Source organism: Rhinopithecus roxellana, chromosome 20 (assembly GCF_007565055.1).
Source record: "Rhinopithecus roxellana isolate Shanxi Qingling chromosome 20, ASM756505v1, whole genome shotgun sequence".
In the NCBI taxonomy this organism is placed as follows: Eukaryota; Metazoa; Chordata; class Mammalia; order Primates; family Cercopithecidae; genus Rhinopithecus; species Rhinopithecus roxellana.
In genome coordinates this window covers 41,315,378-41,339,640 of record NC_044568.1, presented here as the reverse complement: position 1 = coordinate 41,339,640, position 24,263 = coordinate 41,315,378, and the positions used below count along the sequence as shown (strand labels likewise).

General features: G+C 42.8%; 1 protein-coding gene across 3 annotated transcripts in view; it reads right to left on the bottom strand.

The window, feature by feature from the left end:
* Positions 1-2,590: 2,590 nt before the first annotated feature.
* The window catches only part of CSNK2A2 (casein kinase 2 alpha 2), a 41,096-nt gene continuing 19,423 nt past the window's right edge, over positions 2,591-24,263 (bottom strand). Inside the window, exons 5-12 of one of the 3 annotated variants that reach the window (XM_030924684.1) lie at positions 19,125-19,184; positions 13,248-13,331; positions 12,322-12,432; positions 11,842-11,943; positions 11,221-11,321; positions 10,166-10,314; positions 8,656-8,749; positions 2,591-3,034 (exon numbers count right to left, since the gene is read on the bottom strand). In XM_030924684.1, coding sequence (XP_030780544.1) covers positions 8,673-8,749; positions 10,166-10,314; positions 11,221-11,321; positions 11,842-11,943; positions 12,322-12,432; positions 13,248-13,331; positions 19,125-19,184 — 684 coding nt within the window. In that variant the 3' untranslated portion in view covers positions 2,591-3,034; positions 8,656-8,672. The remainder of the gene's footprint in view (positions 3,035-8,655; positions 8,750-10,165; positions 10,315-11,220; positions 11,322-11,841; positions 11,944-12,321; positions 12,433-13,247; positions 13,332-19,124; positions 19,185-24,263) is intronic. The other 2 variants (XM_010365515.2, XM_030924685.1) reach the window with 2 other exon arrangements.

The window sequence follows — 24,263 nt, the reverse complement described above, 5'->3', positions numbered from 1 at the left end:
AGGGACGTGAGGCTGCTTTCTAGAATCGTAAGAATACCCTTTCTAAAAACATCATATAGCATAATTATTTTTAAAGATTTCATTCCACATACATACTGTCCAAAAATGTATGTGCAAATTTGTTTATTGCAGCAATACTGGTAATACTGAAAAATTAGGAACAATCCAAAGTGTATGAATAACAGATTGATTCAACTGTGGTGTATCACACAATGGTAAACCATGCAGCCACGAAAAGGGGTGAGGTAGATTTATACATGCTAACGCAGTAAGGTTTTCACAACTAAGTGGAAATACAAGTTGCAGAATAAGAATGCATAGTCTGATGATCATTTATGTAAAAATGAAAATTATAATTTTAAAATAGTAAGTGCATTGGAAAAAAATGGGAAGATAAACACAAAATTTAATGGTGATTACCTCTAAGGGAGGAAGAGGCTTTCGTGTGAGCATGGGGTGTGTGTGCGTGCGTGTGTGTGTGTGGCTGGGGGCGGGGTCTTTTGTTATTTACCTCTCTGTAAGCATTTGAATTTTTTTTTGTTTCTTACCACAAACATATATTACTTTGGTAATCAGGAAAATGCAATCAATATTGTTTAGAACACAACCAGGACCACTGGGAGATGAGAGCTGAGGTTCTCAATCTCCAAGCACATTGAGGAGGAGCTGAAGACGGTTTTCCTGTTAGCAAGTGTTAGGACATGTCCCCTGCTTTCAAAAGTCAAAACAACCTACTCAAAAATCACCTCCTTTCCCTTTTTTCTACAACCACACATCTCAACTCAACCATAATCACCCACAAAACTTAAAATTATTTGTGAAACATGATTTCCACACGGAGCAGTTAAAGACAGCCTTGGTTGAGGCGGGAAATTGGAAGAGGGAGCTATGGTTCCAAGTTCTACATGATATCTCAAGATGCAAGCCAATCAAATGATTCTATTCAAATTAGACCCTCCATGTCCGGAAAAGACCTCAAATGGCAGTAAGTCATGCTAAGTAGCACAGATACGTGCTGTGGAGATAAACATGCACGCACAAAGCATGTTCCTAGGTACAAGGTACAAGGTACAAGAAAATAACAAAGTATTGTGATGCCGTCCCAGAGATCTGGGAGACTCACAGAAATTTGTACAGCCTTGAGTCACAAAGGGCCCCACGAGACAGCCAGCTTGAGAAAATTAGGCCAGTGATGGGGCTGGAAAGCACCAAGTCTATCTGCTTGGTGTCCCACGGGTGGTGGTCTATGGGTCCTCACCTGCTGGTGTCCGGGGGATACACAGTCTCAAGCTCCCACACCTGAGCAACAGCTTAGATGCCACAGAAGCTGGTCCAAAGGACACCATGATGCTGTGGTGGCCCTGAAAGGGGCCTCTTTGCTTTCCTCCATAGTCACTTCAAAAACTGTGAACATCCACACTCGGGTGCCCACTGTGGGCCAGAACTAGCTGCAGAGGAGAGAGAATGTTGTGTGGACCAAGTTGCTTTTGTGGAGACCTAGCTGGTGCACCATCCAGTGGCTTGGGTGTCTAGATCTGCCCATAGCTTCTGCTGTCCCCCAGGCAGTGGGAGGACACAAACCAGCAGCCAGGACAAGGTCATGGCCACTGCTTTCACCTGCCCTGACACCGCTGTCTTGAACTGAGGACCATGGGAGCCAGTGAAGTCTCATTTTTAGCACTGGGTTTCTCCCGTTTAACAAATAAAACCAGCGCTTCTGTTCTAGCTCCGAGTGTCCGCTTTTCCTTCTAGCTCATGGATGCTTCAGAACATGTGGTCAGAAGCAGCCCTCAGATCAGAGACCCCGACCCCTCTCCTGCCTCAGGACAGCAGACTCAACAAGCCTCTGAGATGGGGCCTTTCTTCAGTAGCGGGTGCTCGGGGGACAGGATTGAGATGGGATGAAATGTGGAGACGGGAGCAAAGGGGGAACCAAGAAAGGGCCAAGGCATCTTCCTGCATTCTCAGGAGGCGACTCTTCTTTGAAGGAGAGGCCAGGGAGGATGCTGGTCAGTGGGAATGTGTTCAAGCCAAGGCCCCGCTTTCCTGGCTGAGTCTACTTCAGCCATCCATGTTGTCACCATTCCTAAGACTGGTTCACTGTGCACCTCTTAACACCACTCACCTCTGGAAGAGAGTCCTTACAAACGGGCCCTCCTTGGCTGAGTGTGGTGGCTCACACCTCTATGTAGTCCCAGCACTTTAGGGGGATGAGGAGAGAGGATCACTTGAGTCAAGAGTTTGAGACCAGCCTGGGCCACATAGCGAGACCGTTTCTACAAAAAACTTAAAACTTGTCAGGTGTGGTGGCATCCACCTGTAATCCCTGCTGCTCAGGAGGCTGAAGCAGGAGGATCACTTGAGGCCAGGAGGCCGAGGCTGTAGTGCTCGAGCTATCGTTGCACCACTGCACTCCAGCCTCGTGACAGAGCAAGACCCTGTCTAAAATCAAAAATGAAAACTGGCCCGCCTTGCCCCAGGGACCGCCCCTGCTTCATCTGGTTAGAACCTGGCACGAATGCACTTTTGTCTCGTCCTGAGTCACAGGTCTCAGTTCATGACCCTTTCCATACTGAAAACTCTCCATACATTTCTTTTAAAACCTTTTATTCAATAATATATACTTTTAAAATAATATGTAACTGCCGCCATGCCACAAACTGCCCCCGTCCCCCCACTGTGGAGTCTGTGGTCAGCTAGTTAGCGTGGTTTGCTGGAAAAACAGGCGGCCACGGGACGAGTTGAGGGGCTCTGGGAGCAGCAGTAACCAACAACATTCTGCATACCCTTCACATTCCCCATGCTTTCTGGGTCGGGAAGAAGTCAACAGGAAGCCAAAGGCAAGTGAGCCTTTTACATTCGGAAGTGAGGTTTGATATACGGTGGTGGGCTGCCCTTCGCTTGGTCTAGTTCGTGCTCGCCAAACCTGCCACCGTTTTGTGTCTGCTCACGGAACGTGATCTCTCTATATGCGTTAAGACGTTTGATTTGGTTCTTGTTCTGCTTATGGAAAAGTGGGAGAACCGCAACAGACCTGGGGAAAGAGATGGGAGGAGGGAAAGACGTCATTAATCAACCTGAGTGGGCGAGGGGAGGCCTCCACGTGCGGGAGGGCCTGCGCTAGAATGCAAGCTTGGCCTTCCCATGCCACTTGGTGGAGAACTCTGCGAGAACTCGCTGAGTTCAGGTTTCCAACAGTACCCTCTGCCTTCCTCTTCTGATTATCATGACAGAGATGGTCTCTAGCACGGCCTTCTGTCACAGGAAGGGTGCTCTGGGCACCGCGTGTGTTGTGACCCAGTCTTCTACCCTACCCCATCCCTTGGGTCCAGGGCGCTGATGGAGAAGGCTCGGAGACTCTTGAGCATCCTGTGCCAGTCAAGCTACAAATTCAGCAGTCAGCTCTAGGTCCCCCTCAGACCTGACCTGATTATCTGAGGTGTCTTAGGACTAAGATGGGGTCTGTATTTACTCAGAAAAAGGGCTGAATCCACTAATAAACAAAGAGCAGTAAGTGAGCTCAAATATTTTTAACTCTCCCCTGGAAAGAGCTAGCTGCCTGGCATGGCCTGAAAACCTCATTTCTCCTTCCAGGTCCAGCAGAGCAAGTGGGTAGTGAGATGCCGGCAGCAGAATTCTAGAAGCAGTGCCTCCCAGAACAGCATTACAGTACTGAGAAAGGACTATACACCTGGGAAGCTGTCACACACACAAAATTATTTCATGAAAACTTTCTTTGGGTAAAGGAAGAGTTCCACTGCGTAGTATTTGAGAAGGGCTGCGTGGTGCATAAGGTTAAGAAAGAAATGACTATATTTGCCTTTAAACACTTGAGCTGATTCCAAGCACTCCACTTCAGAGGATCAGTGAGAAGAAACTACACTAATTAAAGACACCACCACCTGCCAAATAAGAGCGTTGTGCTGCAAGGAATGGGGGTGGGGAGAGTGTTTCACAAACGCAGAACACCGGGCCACAAGGTTAAAGTCATGCACTAAAACAGTCAATCCCAAGAAGCAGGTGTCTGAGTGGCGCAACTCAGAAGCAAGTACATAAAAACGGAACACTCCCACCAGGACACCACTCTAGCCCCACTTCTGCCAAAGGCAAGTTTTCACATCAAGGTGTAACACACATCTCTGGAGTTCAATGTTTATCCCTCCCCACTCCCCACAGAGACAGGAAATACAAGTTAAGGTCCTCATAGCAATGGTTTGTCTCCCACTTGGGAAAGCTGGTTATTGTCAACATTTTTATTTAAGAAAACAGGATTTAACATGGCATTTTTCTTCCCTCTAAGGGCAGCAGCACATAAATCATACATCAGTCATCCAGTGATACAAAGAGGTGGCCAATTGTGTCTGAAGTAGTCACTTGTAAAGGATCATAACCCAGGCAGTGTTGCTTTTCTGCAAACAGAAGGAAACAGAAGGCTCCATGGTCCTTGAAGATTATCCAAGTTTTCCACTAGTTGTCAAGATTTCTGTCCCAACCTCTTAGTCACCATTTACAGCAAGAAGAGCCAGCAAGTGAAAAACTGTTAATTTATTGGTTCAAAGTTTTTTTTTCTTTTTAAAAAACAATCCCCAATACATGCAGTTCAGGGTTAAGTATCACATTTGTAGCACATTGTTGAGTCTCAACACAAAAATATGCATCACCTGTATAATTCCATCACATCTTTTTCCAGCCTCTACAATACCTAGTTGGGAGTGTTTTCATTTACACATCCACATAGCTCAGAAGCATGTTATTAGCGGTTATCTGGCCCAATGCTTCTCTGCCACCTCCCCTGCCCTGGTCTCCACCTTGGGGTTATTTTTTTCTAAGGGCAGGATGTTACTTAGTCTTAATTTATTAAGGTCACTGACAAACTTTGGCTTCTTGTGTGCTCATGTGGTCCCTGCTTTTGCTTTCGGAAGGGTTTATATTGAAACGACTGTGACTCTGATCAGTTATTATCCCCTTGTTTATTTGTAGGAAATAAGTTTGCTTGTTCCTGTGGGTGCTCACACAGTAACACAGGTTCCTAAAGTAATCATTTAATCTGAACTGGCATTAAAGGAAACTGTTAACTGGGCTCTCTTAGATCTATTTCAGTTCACATAAAAAAACTCTTCCAATTGTTGCGTGCGTCTCAAAGTAGTTCTGCTTCCATCCTTATCAACAGAGCACCGGGAGAACCTAAGTCATTTCCCTGAGTAGGCACAGACCACAAGCCCCGCAGCACTCAGCTCTCTCCGGGACTCAGCACCTGACTCGAGAGCACCACCTTTCAGTCCACTGGGACCAATCCAGCGGGCAGCGCCCTCCCCAGGGTACATTCCAGAACATAAACTTGGTACCCTCTAATTTATCCCCTCAAGAAGTACATTTCCTCCTCAAGAGCTACCTTTAGATGGTTTTTCTTATTGGTCCCTTTTAACAGCCCCTCCCCTAGCCACTCTCTTCAAGTCCCCAAGGATTACGAGTTTGTCTGTCTCCGCTATTCTGTCAGTCTGAGAGCACCTTCCTCTCTGCAAGGGAACACGTTTGCTTTAAACCTTGTGAGTGCTGACATGTTACAGAATGTCTGGGAGGAGGCCCGGCTGAGTGACTGGTGTTCAAGTGCCTCAATGAACGACATCAGCACTTCTCTAGTTGACGAGAAGGCCCAGGAAAGCTTGGTCTGCATCATACACTCAATAGCTTCTCCTACCCAGCCACCTACCCTGCCTACAGGGACAGGACAAAAGCAAGGCCAGCTGACAGCATCCAGGGGAGAGTGAACTGCCACCACACCAGAGGTGCAAATGTGACTCAGCACTTCATGAGTTCTACTCTCACCATGGGATTTCTCAGCAGAAGCAAACCTTGCAGTTAGTTAGGCTCACTTGTAGCCAACAAATGATATAGCCATCTGGATTTGGCATAGGAACCTTTTGTTCTCACCATACCAGGTCTATGTTCTTGAACATAGGCAGTACCTGAGATGATAGTATAACACTACCCTGTTCCCCACATTTTTTGCTTTTCTTTAGGAAATAATTAAGTCCTTATCATAGGCACTTTTAACCTGTTTAAGATAATGAAGCAAACAAATGAAAAGGACTGAGATGAGTTAAGAAAGAATATGCTAACTGAAAAAGATACTGGGTGCGTCCATTTACCACGGTTTAGTCTAAATATTAGACACACAGACACACACACAGACACACACACACCCCTTTTGGAACTCTCCAAGACCATCTCTGAATCTAGGTAAATAGTCTTAAATTTTCGGGGGAGCTAGGTTTGGAAACAAAAATGGTTTTTGGAGACAGGAAAAGAGACGGTCTGAAACTGGACTCACTTCAGTTTGGAAAAGAATGGCGTTAGGTGCCAAGACCAGACCCAGGAAGGGGTGAGCATTTCAAGCCCAGTTATGGTCTAAGTCTAAGGCATGAAGAGAGGTAAAAGTCCAGGTGCTGGAAAAGCAAGCTGTGTGCTTAAAGCAAGAATGCCTGGGTCAAAGTTGCAGTTACAAAACCCTAGGACAAGGCAGGCAGGCAGTGTCTGCACCTACATCACCGTCAAGAGAGACAGGCAGAGGTCAATCACCTGACTCTTCTCCTCCAGGTACTGTTATTACCTTTGGGGGACCCACGGGAAAGGAATGGGGTTACCGCTTCACCAAGACCCTCCAGCAGGCTCCACTTGCCTGGTCCAGACAGGCAACTTAAAAAAAAAAAAGGGAGGGCTGAGGAGTAGGTGATAAAGGAGATTGGAGGGGGAGCAGGAAAGACACGCAGTGGCACATCTCCCTGATGATAACCAATGCTTCAGGATTGCCTAAGGGCACATTAGAAGGCTTTTGATAATCCAAAACACTGAGTTTTGCTGCCTGACATATCAATATAGGTTTAGCCGAGAGCTCACATCTTGCTTTTGATTTTCAGGTAGAACAAATGTTTACATTAGTATACAGCATGTGCAATGCAAGCAGGCAGCATTGGTATGAGAACCTTAACTGAATGCATTTCTTGGCTTTGGGATCTTATTTTTTATTTTTTACTCTATAAACTCAACTCTATAACAAGAGAAGAGATTCATTTGTATTTTAAGTTCCCACAGACCAAACGACAAAAATAGAATCTACATTTAGAGATAGGACCTGCTACCAATACCAATAAGATTTTATTGGAATATGGAATGTAAACAAATGTTTCAAACAAACAATCTAACCTTATAAAAATGTATGGCATTATTAAATAGTTAATAAAGAAATCCTAAAGGGTGATGTGGTAGACACCTCTAGTTCTAGCCTAGGTGTGTGAAGTCCCCAGAGCTGTGGCATGGCCCTGCAGCTGGGGTGAAGGGACTGCCTACAAACCATGTTGCTGCTGAGTCCCCCAAATGAAATCAGCCCTATTTTTGTTTAAACAAACTCTAGCTTTCTCTGCTAACATGAAGGTTTGCACAATGGATCCAACACTTGCTCCGGGAGCACCGTTCTCTTCCCCAAGCCCCTTGTATATTCCTCTCAGTTGCTTGAGTCTCAGATGACCCTGCCCAGACAACTCTAGTACCTGCATGCAAGACAGACTTATCTTTGCCATCACATAAATGAATCACATATCAGAACTCACAAATGCATATTACAGTGGGAAACTGTATCTCATGGGGATAAAAGGAGGTGGGAGAGGGATATTTTTTTCGGTCTTTCCTGAAAAAATTCTAATGGGATGTTTTCCTCCCTCACTTTGCCTGAAGACTGACTTTCCAGCTTTAGTTATGGTTGTGAACAAAAAGGTCTCTGTTTCAGAGAGGTGTATTAAAATAGGCGCACACATAGGGATGTGCTGGGAAATGGTGACGTTCTCTTACAAGGCTGCCAAAAAAAAGAAGAAAAAAAAAAAAACAGAAAAAGCAACAAAAAAATAGCAACAAGATTTTATGGTAAGGCAAATCAACAAAGGTTACAGTGAGCTCCAAGTTATGCACTTAGCATGGAACTTTTGATGATACCCACGGACCAGTTCATGGCATTGTAAGGTTTCATGATCCCTCCTGACATCAAAGAGGGCTCTTGTGAAAGTGACTGCAGTTTGCTCCCAAATGAATCCACTTGGAGGAAAACTGCAGGGATGAGGTACATTTCCTGGAGAGCTCATGTCATAAAAAAATACATAAAACATGGATTTGTAAAGAGCTTAAAAAAAATACTGTCACTGTTTTAATATCTCCTTTTTGTAAATGAGGCTGGTGTGTCAGTATAGACTGCTGACATTTCGCTAAGACTTGAGCCTGAATTTCACCAAAGGAAACCCAGACCACCATGGAATAGATAGGAAGTCAGACATTCAGAGCTTGTTGACTGAACGGGTTAATTCAACAGTGGTGCCCTGTTAAACAAAGGTAAATGTACAACAACTCCGAGTCTCTATCTCCCATGCATTCCAAAGGCAGAGCTCCTTCAGATCCTGAACTAGGTGCATCCCCATGCTGCCACAGTGACAGCTCCCTGGAGACTAGCACTGGGGAGTTTCTTTCTTGCTTTTTGACAGACTTTTAGGTCTTTACTCTTCTTTGCATTTAGAAGGAATGCTAAGAATTTCTTTTTATCACACTGTAGTTTTCCTTCAAGGTTTGTGTTTGGTTGGTTGGTTTTATTGGCAAGCATCAATGCCGCATTACCCGTCGCTTTCCAGTCTTCATCGTGCTGCCGTGAGAGCACTGGAAAGCACAGCATTGTCTGCACAAGGCTGGGACTGCTCCTTCACCACAGGGTCTGCAAGAAAGCAGGAGGAAAGTCAGGCAATCGGGGTGGTGAGTGCTGAGAGAAGCCCATGGCAAACCCACCCTTTCAACTGAGAGAGAGACAGACTGACGGGCAAGCCAGGGTCAAGGGGGCAACGGGGAGACGGAAATCATGGAATTCCAGCCACATAAAAACCAAACACTGAGAAATGATCAGGGGAATTGTTATTGCAGTCAACTCTTATACTTTCTCAGAGTACAGACTCAACTGCTAAGAGGCATAGAAACCCTAATTTCCCACTGTTCAAAATTTCTACTATTTTTATTTTCTTTCAATACTAATATCATCTCTAATCCCTAATTTCTTCAAAGCATGTAGAATACTAAGCACTTCAAAGGAAAGGCGAGTAAAAAGAGCCATTAGAAGACCTATCCATTTTAAGCAACCATAGTTTGAAATTTTTTAAATTGAAGTATGACACATATTCAGAAAAGCAGAAAGATCATTAATGACATGTCATAAACATCAGTATTCCTAATTTGATCTAACTCAGGTAAAAACAGCTTTCTGCCCCAGACACTGGAGTGGGGACATCTGAGTTCCCTGGGGCTGAGGTCTAGAAGGCTGAAGGCTTTTCCATTTGTAGTCTCCCTTATGCATACGGGCCACAGGCTCAAGACCATAGCGACACATTCTTCAGGCAAGAATTTAGTTCATCTCCAGAGGCAATCAAAGGAGAGGGAAAGACAGCATATTGGTTAAGTCAGAGACAACGACTTTAAGTGCTGAATGTTTCCATCTTGATTCAGAAAGCGAACTGAGGTAAGTCTCTCAACCGCCATGCTCCCCAGAAAGGAGATTGGTAATAACAGGAAGTTTATTTGAAACACACATAATCAGTGGGATGAACCACACACATGAAGAACAATAAGCAACCACGCAAAGTGAATGCGCACACACTTCTAAGTGAGCAGTTCAGTCAGGATTTCAGTGAGGTCTCTCCATATCTATTTACCTTTCCTCAAATTCCTTTCATCCATCCATCTGTTCATCTCCTTCTTTCAAAATATACAATGGTTATCTTACTACTCTTAACTAATTACTAGTTTTCTGAGGGAAGAAATTATCTTCAATTAGGTTACCACACAAATATATATACGTTTGAAAACAAATTTTAGAAACTTGGGACCTATTACCTCAGGGTAACAGGGAGTAGTCAAATAGCCTGAACTCAAGGGAGATACATTCAGAGAATAAGCAAACACCTTTGGTGATCAAGAAATGGATCTACAAAATTGTTTCAATCATCTACAATAAATGTGGTCAAATTCTGGAATAATCCAGTCCAAATACCCTAGAATTCTCCTGACTGGTCTCAAAGATAAAGAGTGGAAGATTTGCTCTCTTGAACGAATGACTCCCTGAACACAGTCCCTGGAGACTCACAGAAGTATGGGTGCTCCATGGCCTCTTTGGCAGTCAGTCTCTGTTGATGGTCATACCGCAGAAGTTTGTCCAGAAGATCTAGGGCCTCAGGGCTGACAAGGTGTCTGTTCTCACTATGGATAAAGTTTTCCCAGCGTTTCCGTGAATGTCTGAGAAGAAAAATGAAGCATCAGTAATCAGAGACCAAATTCAACAAGAATCCTTATCTACTAGGGTTAAAGCCAACAAAATCTTAGAATAATGTACTGATTACAAGCTTGTTAAATCTCTAACTGGTGCCTGCCTTACTGCCCCATAGTTACAGCATAGCATCCTGAAACACAGTGGTGCTCTGTGATTAGATAAACACAACTAGGTAAAACTTCTATATCTGAATATCTGATTTAGAATATGTGGAACCTTTCTAGATTATTTTTTATGCGGTAGGCTTTTAGTCAATTCTGGGTGGCATGCAGGACAGTGGGTAATTTTTATTGGTCAGCAGATATATTTCCCAGGGCTAGCCTCAGGAACAGAGAGGTTACATAAAATACTGTTTGAAAACTGTTAACAAAATGTTTACTTCTCAACATTATTGCACTGTACCTGAAAACTCAATGTACTTTAAAATTTGCTATTGTATAAAAAAACCATTACTGAGAACAAGAAGAAACTGTAAGTCTCTCCACCTTGACGAGGTATGAAGTAAATAAAATAAAGTAAAGTAAAATAAAATAAAATAAAATAGAAAAACAAACTAAGTATCTTACTGAAAGAATCATCGCTCTCCAAGTTTGGCCATTAAAAAGAAGCTTATGCTGTACCAGAAAACTTTTTTCGGTAACATTATGATTTTTGTTTTACCTTTTCTATTAATAGGTTATCTCTCAGAGAAGTAAAATGATTAAAAGACATAAAGCCCAAATATCTCAATAAGTTAAAAGAAAATATGCATAGGAAAAAAGACGGCTATTTCCGTTTTACTATAATTAGAACAGGAAAAGAAAGTGATTTTGGCTAACCTTTCCACTTCTGAAACAGGGTAAGGTAAAGCACTCTTTCTCTCTCTTACTTACTGTCCCAGGATATCATTGAAGTGTGGATCTAGGTCTATGTGATACTTCTTCAGATACCCATACAGTTCTTCTGTACCCAGAACCTTGGCAATGCGAACAAGCTGAAACACAAAACAAACTGACCAAATCACTGAGCTCAGAACATACTGTGAGCCCATGAGGACGCTTTACCAAAGAATCAGAAGACTTCCACACCACTAACCCTCTAGGGACCAGGTACAAACCCGAGTCCAGGGTAGGCAGACAGACCCAAGGACAAGAAGTTCACATGAATGCAAATTTCCAAACTGCCTTTAAAATAACACAACTTATGATAATAATCTTCTACAGATGCACAAGTACAGGGCATCACAATCTAATGACTAAAATCTAGTTTTATTAGACAAGGAGGTGCCTGACTTCTTCACATTCACTTTGGAAGTTTGGCATAGATAGCATTATCTGCCTCTACTTCTGCGGACCTGGCAAACACAAAATTCTGTGCAATCTTTATCTTGAAGAAAAGCTCATATGCAGACACTGAGTGACATTTAGTGGCTCAAGGATAGTACTCCTATCTAAGGATGCTATTTTCTTGGCATTCACCCCCAAATAAATAAGAACCAGATAGTGTTTGCTCACCTGGTCATAGTTGTCCTGTCCATGGAAGAAGGGTTCCCTTCGAAAGATCATGCTTGCTAACATACAGCCCAAACTCCACATGTCCAAGCTATAATCATACATCTAAGGCAATAAGGACAACCCATCAGCCAAGGGTAGTAGAAATCCATTTTTCTGATATAAATTTCTTTTTTAGATGAGACTGGGCATGTTCAGGGTGGTATGGCCGTAGATTATTTAAAAAAAAATTTTTTTAACTTCCTGGCTCCTAGAAATGTTCTCATCTGAATTTCTAGTCTTCATTTAATCTTTGCAGATATTTTAGATTTAAAAACTTCTCTGTCCCCCAAAAAACTAGCTGAGAAAAAACTAAAATTAGCATTTTAGGGTGAAATAATGGCTGGGTTTTGAGCGTATCCAAACTGACTAGATAAACAGCAAATCAGAAAAAGCCCTAAGCAAGTATAAATAGCCCAGAGCAGCTCTGCTAAACAAGTTTACCTGATAGTCCACGAGGAGCTCTGGTCCCTTGAAGTACCTTGAGGCTACACGAACATTGTACTCCTGAGCAGGATGATAGAATTCTGCGAGACCCCAATCTATCAGTCGTAGCTACAAATAGGACAGAAAGAAATATGTGAAAGGAGTGTTTCTAGGGGCCTATGCCTTAGAACAAGGCCACATCACATTAGGTAACAATCATTTGTCCACACAAAAAATGTGAGCAGGTGCACTGGCTTAAAGATGACATTTTCAGCAACTGTGCAAGAGGTCATTTTTAGAGCAGAGCACTTGAAATGCTTTTTGAAAAAATTTTAAATTATCCTGGTTCATTCCTCTCTCTAGATCAACAGAGCTCAACCTTTTTTCCTGCCTACATTCAGAAACTGCAGGCAGTTACATTTGGTAACACATTCTCCCATTATTCATAGCTTTTCGTTATCAGCTCCAGGTGTCAGTGAAAAGGCTGGGGACACACATCCCACTCCAGGACTGAAGCACTGCTCCAATGATTTATTCGTCTACTACTAGATGATCCATTTACTCACTGATTAGGGCCAACAGAGATGGATATCAAAAATAGGGGGGACCCAAGTGTTCTTTTAAGGCCAGGCAGATTGGTCTGCAGGTCATCAAGAAATGAAGCAGAAACCACCAGCTGTAATTTCTTTCTGAGGCCCTTCAGAAAACTATGACCAAAATAAAACAAGTGACTATAGTTAGCCACTATACTTAAACAGTCTACTTTCCTTGTGTACTATGCTATACAAAGTAGAAATCAACAATGGAGATGGGAGAAATCACAGTAACAAAAGTTTGCCCCAAAACCCACCATGGGTCTACAGAAATCATCGTGGCACTGGACAGCTTTTTGGTCTGTTCTAAGCCTTTTAATCAAGCTTGTTGCTGCCTGGCTGTAATGGTACCTTTTTCTGTTGGTGATCTATCATGACATTGTGAGGTTTCACATCCCTGTGCATGATTCCCTTGCTGTGGCAGTAATCCAGAGCCTATTAGGTAAGAAAGCACAGATAATAGTAAGCAACCCCACTACCATCCCCCAATGCAAGCAGAGTCTTATTATTTGTGACACTTTGACTTGAATACAGTCCCCCAAGGGGCAGCTTGCTGCCTGTAATGAAAGATTAAAAAAAGCGTGCTTCAGAAGGCACCCCTTGCTCTCTCTGCACACTACAGCCGGTAGAGAGAGGGTATGAAGGGAACAGCAAGGGCTATGAGGAAGATTTTTTTTTTTTTTGAGACGGAGTCTCGTTCTGTTGTCCAGGCTGGAGTGCGGTGGCACAATCTCGCAATCAACACTTTGGGAGGCTGAGGCGGGTGGATCACTTGAGGTCAGGAGTTTGAGACTAGCCTGGGCAACACGGCTATATTAAAAATACAAAAGGTAGCTGGGCGTGGTGGTGCTGCGTGCCTGTAATCCAGCTACTTGAGTGGGCTGAGGCAGGAGAACTGCTTGAACCCAGGAGGTGGAGGCTGCAGTGAGCCAAGATGGTGCCACTGCACTCCAGCCTGGGCAAAAAAGGCAGGCAGTGGGGAGGGGGGTGGTGTGTGTGCGGGATGATAAACCAGACTTTGGAACCTCACTGGAGTCACCTCTCATAATGGTTCAAAGGACAGACCAGCATCTATGTGGACATGAAGAATGACATTCAAATACATCTTTCAATATGGCTTATTCTGTACACAAGGGTCCCACGTGGTTTTCTGGATGACTAAGCATTAGTATTTTCCTTAATACAATCCCCGAGCCAGCTAGCCTTTAACAATTATCATTACGAGGCCAGGTATGGTGCTCACGCCTGTAATCCCAGCACTTTCGGAGGCCGAGGCAGGCAGATCACTTCAGGTCAGGAGTTCAAGACCAGCCTGGCCAACAGGGCGAAACTCCGTCTCCACTAAAAATACAAAAAATTAGCCAGGAGAGGTGGTGGGCGCCTCTAGTCCCAGCTACTTGTGGCGCTAAAGCACAAGAATTGCTTGAACCTGAGAGGCGGAGGTTGCAGTGAGCCGAGATAGTGCCATTGCACTCCAGCCTGGGAAACAGAGTGGGTCTCAAAAAAAAAAAAAAAAAAAAAAATGATCATTACATTATTACTCCAAGGGAGAAAATTGCTTTGTATAAGATGATTGATATGCAGATATTAGGTATATAATGGTTTTTCACAAATTTAAAGAGCTGTGCAACCATCACCACAATCCAGTTTCAGAACATCTCCACCCCTAAAATTTGTCTTGAGCTTGTCTGTAGTCAATCCCCTCTCCTAACTTCTCCCAATCCCTCCGTGCCCTGCCCACAACCACTGACCTGCTATTTGCTGGTATACATTTGTCTTTTCTGCACATTCATAAATTGAAATCATACACGTATAGTGCTTCGTCTACCTTCTTTCACTCAGTATACTGTTTCTGAGATTCATCCAAGTTGTTTTTCCTTGCTGAGTAGTATTCCACTACTACTGATGGACATTTGGGTTGTTTCCACTCACGCTTTAATTTCCCTTGGGTAGATCCCTAGGGGTGGAAGTGCTGGGTTGTATGCTAAGTTTGTGATTAAACTTTTTTTTTTTTTTTTTTGAGACGGAGTCTCACTCTGTCGCCCGGGCTGGAGTGCAATGGCCAGATCTCAGCTCACTGCAAGCTCCGCCTCCTGGGTTTACGCCATTCTCCTGCCTCAGCCTCCCGAGTAGCTGGGACTACAGGCGCCCGCCACCTCGCCCGGCTAGTTTTTTGTATTCTTTAGTAGAGACGGGGGTTTCACCGTGTCAGCCAGGATGGTCTCCATCTCCTGACCTTGTGATTCGCCCGTCTCGGCCTCCCAAAGTGCTGGGATTACAGGCTTGAGCCACCGCGCCCGGCCGAGTTTGTGTTTAACTTTTCAGAAACTGCCTAATTATCTTCCAAAGTGGCTGCATCACTTTTACTCCCACCAGCAACCTGAGGGTTTTTAAGTTTCTCCACAGTCTCATCAACACCTGTCATTGTTCAACTTGATTACAGCTTTTCTGGTGGGCATAAAGTGGTATCTCCATGTGGTTTTGATGCTTATTTACATAATGAGTGATGAAGTGGAACATCTTCTTATGTGTCTATTGGCCATTCTAAATCTTCTTTGGAGAAATGGTGATTCAAATCTTTCAATCATTTATTAGATTGTTAAGCTCCATTTTTTTTAACATAAAAATTTGCTTCTAAATCTCCCTTGCCTAAAATAATAACTATCTTCATAAACTTCAAATTCAGGACCTTTGGCTAACCTTAACGAGCACCTGAATCCTACACAAGGTCAATGAAATACTCCTCAAGCAGAATCCCTGTCGTCTACCTACCAGTAGAGCCCCCCGCCAGTTGTAACAACCAAAAACGGTTCCAGATTTTGCCAAACGTCCCCTGGGGGACAAGCTCGACCTGGATGAGAAGCAATAAACTAGATTCTCAAGGACATTGGAGTGGACTTCTTCATGTCGGAGGAGTGCACAAGCCAGAGAATGAGCCCTGGGATTAGCATTCCAGGAATAAGCTCTCCCGATCTGTGCTTTTCCCTGAACCAAGAGTATACAATATAGACTGCTTGTTATGGCCAGGTGTAGTGGCTCACACCTGTAATCCCAGCAGTTTGGGAGGCCGAGGCGGGCAGATCATGAGGTCAGGAGTTTTGAGACCAGCCTGACCAACACGGTGAAACCCCGTTTCTACTAAAAATACAAAAATTAGCCAGGTGTGGTGGTACGCGCCTGTAATCCCAACTACTCAGGAGACTAAGGCGGGAGAATTGTTTGAACCTGGGAGGTGGAGGTTGCACTGAGCCGAGATCGTGCCACCGCACTCCAGCCTGGGCGACAGAGAGAGATTCCGTCTCAAAAAAATAAAAAAGAATGCTTGTTACTTGAAGATCAAGAACAGGCACTACTAAACTATGGGGATACATATAAGGATATAATCTTCAGAGGAGACACTGAACAGAAGAACACAAGAAAGCCCTGCAGGATGTTCACAATATCCTCTATCAGCCCTGTCCAATAGGACTTTCTGCAACGATGGAAATATTCTATTCCTACATGCTATGATACAGTAGCCACTAGCTATATGAGGCCACCGAGCACCTGAAATGTGCCTAGTGTGATTAGGGAACTAAATTTTATTTTATTATTTTTTGTGACAGGGCCTTGCTCTGTCGCCCAGGCTAGAGTGCAGTGGCATGATCTCAGCTCACTGCAACCTCTGCCTCACAGGCTCAAGTGGATCCTCCCACTTCCACATGCTGACTAGCTGGAACCATAGGCATGCACCACTACACCTGGCTAATTTATACATATACATATACATATATATATATATATATGTATTTTTTTGGTAGATACAGGGCTTTGCCATGTTGCCCAGGCTGGTCTTGAACTCCTGAGCTCAAGCAATCCACCTGCCTTGGCCTCCCGAAGCATTGGGATTTACAGGCGTGAATCACTGAGTCTGGCCAGCAACTAAATTTTAAATTTTAAATTACTTAATTTACCTATGGGCAGTGGTTACTAACTATACTGGATATCATCGTCCTATGTAAATCTGGGTGAGAGTTTTACATACACAAAGATCCTAAAGGCTTTACATTTAAGATTTATTTAATTCGCTTAATTCTACTTCAATTTTTTCCCTCTGTTTTACAATAACTGTAGCAAGATTCCAAAGTGCCTTTGTGGCAGTGCTTTATGACACCAGGGGTCGTGGGCAGACCTCCCTGAATCTGAATCAGGAGATCTGGTTGAGTCACTGAGTCATCACACTGCAGCCCTCAGCCTCAGCTGTTTCTACATTTTCAAAAGAGTTAAATATTTAGTCTTCCCCATCTCCTATTTTTTCTTTTCAGAGAGAAAATTTACCAAGTGTTGATTCTGCTATATTGCCTACTCTGTCCAAAAGAATAAACTAATTAAGACCACAATACCTGGCATGGGAAAAATACTCAATGAAAGCAAAGACTGAACAAATACAGTAAGGTAATTAATTCTTTTGCCAAGTTTCCTAGTCGGACTCCCTATAGAGTTACTGACATGCTTTGAAATTCTTTGGGGAATTATTTCAGTTTTAAAATCTGGTACAGTTTCTGACTATTAAGCATGAAAGACATTTTTCAAGTTTCATCTGGGATTCTATGTCTCATTAGCAAAAGTAAGTATATGCCCTTACTGCCTAGCTGCTACTTCCAGAAAGCAGAAAGGACATCAGACATTGAACGACACCCACATGTCCACTTGGGAAGACCTGCATTAGTTGGATGTCTTTATGGGACCTAGGGGCAAGCTGGCTTAAACAACTTTAGCTTTGGCTGATGGTTAAATAACACAAAATCACAATACCACCTTACTTAAAAATAACCAACTGTGAGATCTGAATTGTAGCTCTCATGGGGTGAGAGTGCATAGGATTACTCGGGAAGCACCTCCAGGAAAGGAGCTAGCCTGACAGTTCACAGGATCCTGGCACTGCAAATTTTATCCACACCAATGCTTCAATTTTAGTCTGGAGAAGACATGGAGAAAGGTGGGATAAATCAAGCTCGACCTTTTTTTGTCTTTCTGATCTTACTGACAAAAAGGAAGACCCATTAGTCATAAGAGTGAATCTTAAACCCACCACCTCAGCTTTCTCTAAAAAAAAAGTGGTTTGTACAAGTTCTTATAAAAACACATTCATTTCATAGAACTATTCTTAAGATCTACAACTACCCTAAAACTTTTCGCAAGACTGCATATTAATACAAGCATTTTTGGAAGGAGTTCATAGTTTTCATTAGGTTCTTAGTGATCCATGACACAAAAATCTAGGACCCATGGGTGTATTCCAATTTACAAATTGAGCATTCCTTTAAGTGTTTATCTAGACAAACAAAACGATCATTCCTCCACCAACCAGTAATTCTTCAAATTTCATTGTGCTTGGGATTAGTAAGTCTCTTAGACATTCTACCCATCACTTCTCCCTGCATTAACGAGCCAGGGCTACAGGGGTAGGAAGACTCATGCAAGAAGGGGATGATGACACATGGCAAGGAAAGATGGCTGCAAATGCCTGCCATCCCTGTAGGCATGTCTCTCTATAATATGACTTCAGTGCTTTTCCCATCAAGAAGTGGAGTCGGTTTTTCCACCCTTTGAAGCTAGGCTTGGCCATGTGATTTGCTTTGGCGAATAGGGTATTAGCAAATATGACACAGGTAGAGGGTTGAAAAGTGCCTATACATTGAGGTTTCCCTCTCTATGCCGCTAGAAACCCCGGGAGGACCACCATGGGAAGCAGCATGAACTTCACGGGCTGGAGGATGAGACCTCAGCTATCCCTGCAGCCCCAGTTGTGGTCCTAGATTGTGAATGAGGCCATCCTGGACCATCCTGCCCCAGTCAAGTCAACTGAGACCTAAACAATCACCTGGCTAACTCACAGAATTATAAGAAACAATAATCATTTTATAAAAGTCATTAAGTTTGGGGTGATTTGTTGTATTCACAGTAAGAATAAAGCAGCAAAGAGAAAACACATGGACCAAACAAGAGCTATGGGAGGTTCTAAGGTATAATGTTCCTGGTACCCCCTGACTGGCCACTTTTTTCTCAGTTCCACTGGAAAGTTTCTATGTGAAGATTCCTCGATGGAGGCCTCAATATAAGTTTAAAAACTTCACTAAATCCTCTGGGTATCAAGAAACATTCTGCTTGAGTTCTCTTTGTTTTCTCAAAAACTTATCTTTTAATGAACAGGCCTGAAAAAATTAACAGTTTATGAATACCACTTACTTTAAGTAGTTCATACATATAAAACCGGATATCAAAGTCTGTCAGGATCTGGTAGAGTTGCTGAAACAGATTCCAGAAAACAGAAAGTTAATTTAGTCTCACTGCATCTTGTCATCCTAAGTGCAGGTCATTCTCTAAGCTTATTTGATATTTATGTGACTAAGGAATCCCATGACGTTTTTACTACCTGATCTGAAATAAACGGGAAGACTAAAGATGAAGGTTTTATATTTTAATCATAAAAAAAGGAAGGAATTCCAAGGGAGAAAAACATTTAAGCCAACTCAGATCTTTCCTATTTAATGCTCTGTGATTTTGCCAATTACAATTATTAACCACAATTACACCATTGTGAAGTCTAAGTTGTCTGTCTTCACATTCTTACTGAACATCAAGAAAACTAACCCCACTGTAACACCACAGTATATTCTAGAGAAGTGGGTTCTGAGTGGATGGCAGAGCTCTGAAGAACTTCATGGGCTATTGTGGTAAAACAGTGGCGAGACAGGCTGTTCTCAAAAGAAATGAGGAAAAAGGAGGTGCTATAGCATCTGCAGATGGCAAGAGCTTACAAAAAAATCTATACCCTCTGCTCCCTGGAAACCAATTCCAGGCTGGAGAAAAAAAAACATTTCACAGGCAACAACTGATGTTTTAGGAGTGAAAAAAGACAGGGGTATCAAAAACTATCACCGGCCAAAATGATAGACAAATGGAAGTTTTCATTATTGATAATCCAAAGACCCACTCACTGGGAGTTTTTAAAAAATTTCTAAGAGTCAGAATACATTAATGCTACAAGCTTCATTAAAAGCATCACAAACCCTTGCCAGGAACTCTCATTATCTTTGATATCCAATCAAATCCATGTAAATCTGTTTTCCCATCAATTCACAATCCACACTTTCTATAAAATTAAGAAACACACCTTTATTAAACTTCTCTTGTTCTTCTATTGGAAGAGAGACTCAAGCAATGTAGGGAATCTCTCCAGGGAACATAGAACAGTGTATATACAATATGTCTGTGTAATGGGGGGGGAAATAAAACTACACATCCACATTTTCTGTATTTGCAAAAATGATATAGAAGTAATAAAAACTAGTTTCATGTATATAGGTGTAAAGGAATAGGCAGTTGGAATACAGGGGAATGAAAGAGGCTTTTCACTGTCTACCATTTTATATTTTTGATCCACATATAATGTTCAAAAAAATTTAATAAAAACATCAAATTTGGCGAAAACTAAATTTAACATTTTCTAAGAATACCAGGTCTTTGCTTTCTCAAGTTTCTCCCTTTAGGTAAGAGTAATTCCCCCTTCCAGCTTAGGAAAAATATTTGATTTCATCAACCTTAGGGCAGCACAGGGAATGAAATGCACAGGCCAGTACATGGTGGTGTAGGGTTGGGTGGCTGGCCCTGGCTGCAGCTGACCCCCATGCAGGCAGAACAGCACCAACAAGCCACCACCTCTACTCGGGGGAGCTTCAGCTACGTAACACACACCCAAGTTTTTTGTTCTTCTCCCAGCTCTGCTGCAAGAAGGCTTCTTAGCCAGGACTTGGCTGCACACTGACAGCTTAAATGTAAAGACAGAGGCTTAAGATTCCATCTCTTGGGGGGTGTCAAAGCAGTGCCTTCCCTGTGAGTTAAGGAAATCACTCACAGAGACTATGCTAAATTGAACTTCAAGTCAATAAATATGCTATGAAAGAGAAAAGATCAAATTTTCTAACCCTTAGAGGGCTGGAATATTTTATTTCCAAAAAACTAACATGGGCTATCTTATTAGGACCTTTATCTGTGGAAGGCTTTCCTCATCATGTGGTACCTACACCATGCATCTGTATAAACAGTGCAAGCCATAAAAATAAATGTCTCCGGACTGCCAACACAGTATTTCTAGCTACAAAAACCATTAACAATTTAATTCAAAAGACACGAGTTGTACACTAGTGTTTAGGCCTAAGATATTACAAAGTCCCAAGTGACCGGCTGCCATTCACCCTCACTTCTCATGATCTCTGGGTAGGAGGAGACCAAACTACATCTGTAACATTTAACCGCCAGGGCCTAAACTTCAAGACTATGCAGCGTCCACAGTCTGGCTTCCTCCGACTTTTGTAGCTCTGTTCTTCACTGCACCCCTAGAAGTCCCCAGCTCTAACAAAACAAGCCCATGTTTGCTTCCCTCTCTAGCCCTGCTCCACCTTAGCCTATAAAGCCAAACCCAACCTGTCTGCTTTCTACAGAGCTGACAATGATATCTCCCTTCTCTATGTCTCCATGTCACTGACTCTCCAACGTGGTTGTGCACAGGACGCCATTAAGAACACAGTGTCCCCAGAGTTAACATTCCTCGAACAGGGACTGGTGGTAACCTCAGGTGCTTAAGGTGATTCCTCATTCTGCTGTGTGCTTTGTCCAGACCCCAAGAGTCTCATGCCAACATTCCCTGTGCTTTGTGGCATACACATGACGGGGAGAAATGGGTACAGTGGCTGGTGGCAGAGTCATCAAATTTGGTGATAAAAGATCTCTGAACTCTCCCCACCACCCAAGTATGCGAAGGGCCCAGTGAACAACTCACTCAATACCACACCCATTTCCTACACTGAACTCCAACCACATACGAAGTCCTCACACAGCAGAAGAGCAGGCGCTTCATACACCAAACACCACATATGGCAGCTCTGTCTTGCATACATGTTTTCACAATGTTCACATTCAATGGAACAAAACAGAAGCAGTCTTCCAAGAAACAGAAGTACCAAGAGTCCATGACACATTAGAAAGAGAAACGTCACAAGAACCACACTTACCCTCCCTTCTTCTTAGCCAGCTATGGGGAGAACATTATTAAACAATCCACTGCAAAATGCTGGCAGGAAGTCAGCTTTGCTTACATTTTCAAAAAATGACTTAAAAGGTGGAAATTTCCTGGGCCTTTTAATTAGCTCCAAAAAGTCTGAGGAGGAGAATGGCAGAAATTGTAATTTGGTCATCAGACTCAGGGCCTCCATGGTAAAAAAACCACAGACACCCACAAAGGCATGGCCACAGGTGGGCCTCACTACTACCGTAAGCATACACACAGCTGTTCAGACTCCAATGCGATTCAGCTGCATCACCATAAGCCCAGATTCGAAGACCCCATTCCCAACCATGACCTTCAGGAAGATTCCCACTTTATAAGAAAGCTTTCCCAGGCAGCTCTGGTCACTTGCCAGATGTGGGAATCACCAACACACCAAACTCTCAAGCCACACAGTGTGTGCACATTCCCTAACATACACAGCTCAGTCCATGCCCATAAATCCCTGTCATATGTAGAGAGAAGAAAAAGTGGTGGGATATATAAAGTCCAAGCAAAAGAGGTATTTACTGTAGCAGTCACCAGTTTAAGAATTGTTTACATGTAACCCTCAAGTTAAAGAATAAAACTGAGGTCAACGTTTCTAGAAATTTAAGGACGTAGAAAAAATCTTTAATCAAGCAGATCAAAGTTATTACACATCCCCCTGAAAATGTCACTTATTTTCCTATAAGGAAATGACAAAATGTTAACGACCTATAATAACATACATGATGTAATATAAAAGTACAATTTGTTTCCCCAATTAAGGTAACTATTTAGTCTGTAAACTCAACCTTTAACAAGGCCTCACATTATCTACTAAGTGGTGATTTACCTCTACGTGAGTGACTTAGAAATTCTCCAAATATCAATATGATTCTACCAGCTTCTTAGGATGGAGCCCATTTGGCGTGTCTTTTTGAAATCCCCCCCCCCCTTTTTTTTTTTTTTTTTTTAATTGAGATGGAGTCTCATTCTGTCGCCCAGGTTGGAGTGCAATGGCAAGATCTCTGCGCACTGCAACCTCCGCCCCTCCGGGTTCAAGTGATTCTCCTACCTCAGCCTCTCGAGTAGCTGGGACTACAGGCGTGCACCACCACACCTGGCTAATTTTTTTGTATTTTTAGTAGAGACGGGGTTTCACCGTGCTGGCCACGCTGGTCTCTAACTCCTGACCTCAGGTGATCTGCCTGCTTCAGCCTCCCAAAGTGCTGGGATTATAGGCATGAGCCACCACACCTGGCCTGAGATAACTTTTAAGTATGGGAGGTTGCTACAATTATTCATTCCAACTCTTAGAGACTGACTTTTCTCATCCATTTGTTTTGAAGTTTTGTCTTGTTCTAAAATACCTTTATTACAGTTCTGGTATATATAAAGCATAAAAACTATTGATTTTAAGGAGAAACTGACCAAACCAATACCTCTACCATAAAGTGAAATACAAGGAAAAAAAGTTAGTAGACCATAATTCTGAACTAAATTAACACACTTGGCATAAAAAATGATCATGTACTAAAGTTACAAAGCAACCATCAACAAATTCCAAATAATTAACATTATATAGATCATGTTCTCTGAACATAGTGCAATCAAACTTTTAAAAAATTCAACTGGATCATGGATCATACATTCACAAACACACAGCTTTAAGAATATTACTGAAACAATAATTATAGAGAAACTTTTGAGTATGAACTTATCTTAGATGGCATTATTGTTTAAATACTAAATTTCTTCAGTGTACTACGAGTATTGTGGTTTGCACAGGAAAACAGCCTAGTTTCAGTGCTAGTATATTTACAAGTGACATATAATGATGTCTGCAACTTACTTTAAAATGACTCAGCAAAAAGATAAAATAGAGATAGAAAGGAGAGGCTGGGCATAGCGGCTCACGTCTGTAATCCCAGTACTTTGGGAGGCCAAGGTGGGCAGATCACCTGAGGTAAGGGGTTCAAGACCAGCCTGGTCAACATGGTGGAACCCTGTCTCTACTAAAAATACAAAAAATTAGCTGGGTGTGATGGTGCATGCCTGTAGTCCCAGCTACTCAAGAGGCTGAGGCAGGAGAATCGCTTGAACCCAGGAGGCAGAGGTTACAGTGAGCCAAGATCAGGTCACACTGCACTCCAGCCTGGGTAAGAGATCAAGACTCTGCACTCCAGCCTGGGTAAGAGATCAAGACTCTGCACTCCAGCCTGGGTGAGAGATCGAGACTCTATTTCCAAAAAAAAAAAAAAAAAAAAAAAAAAAAAAAAAGAAAGAAAAGCCAGGGT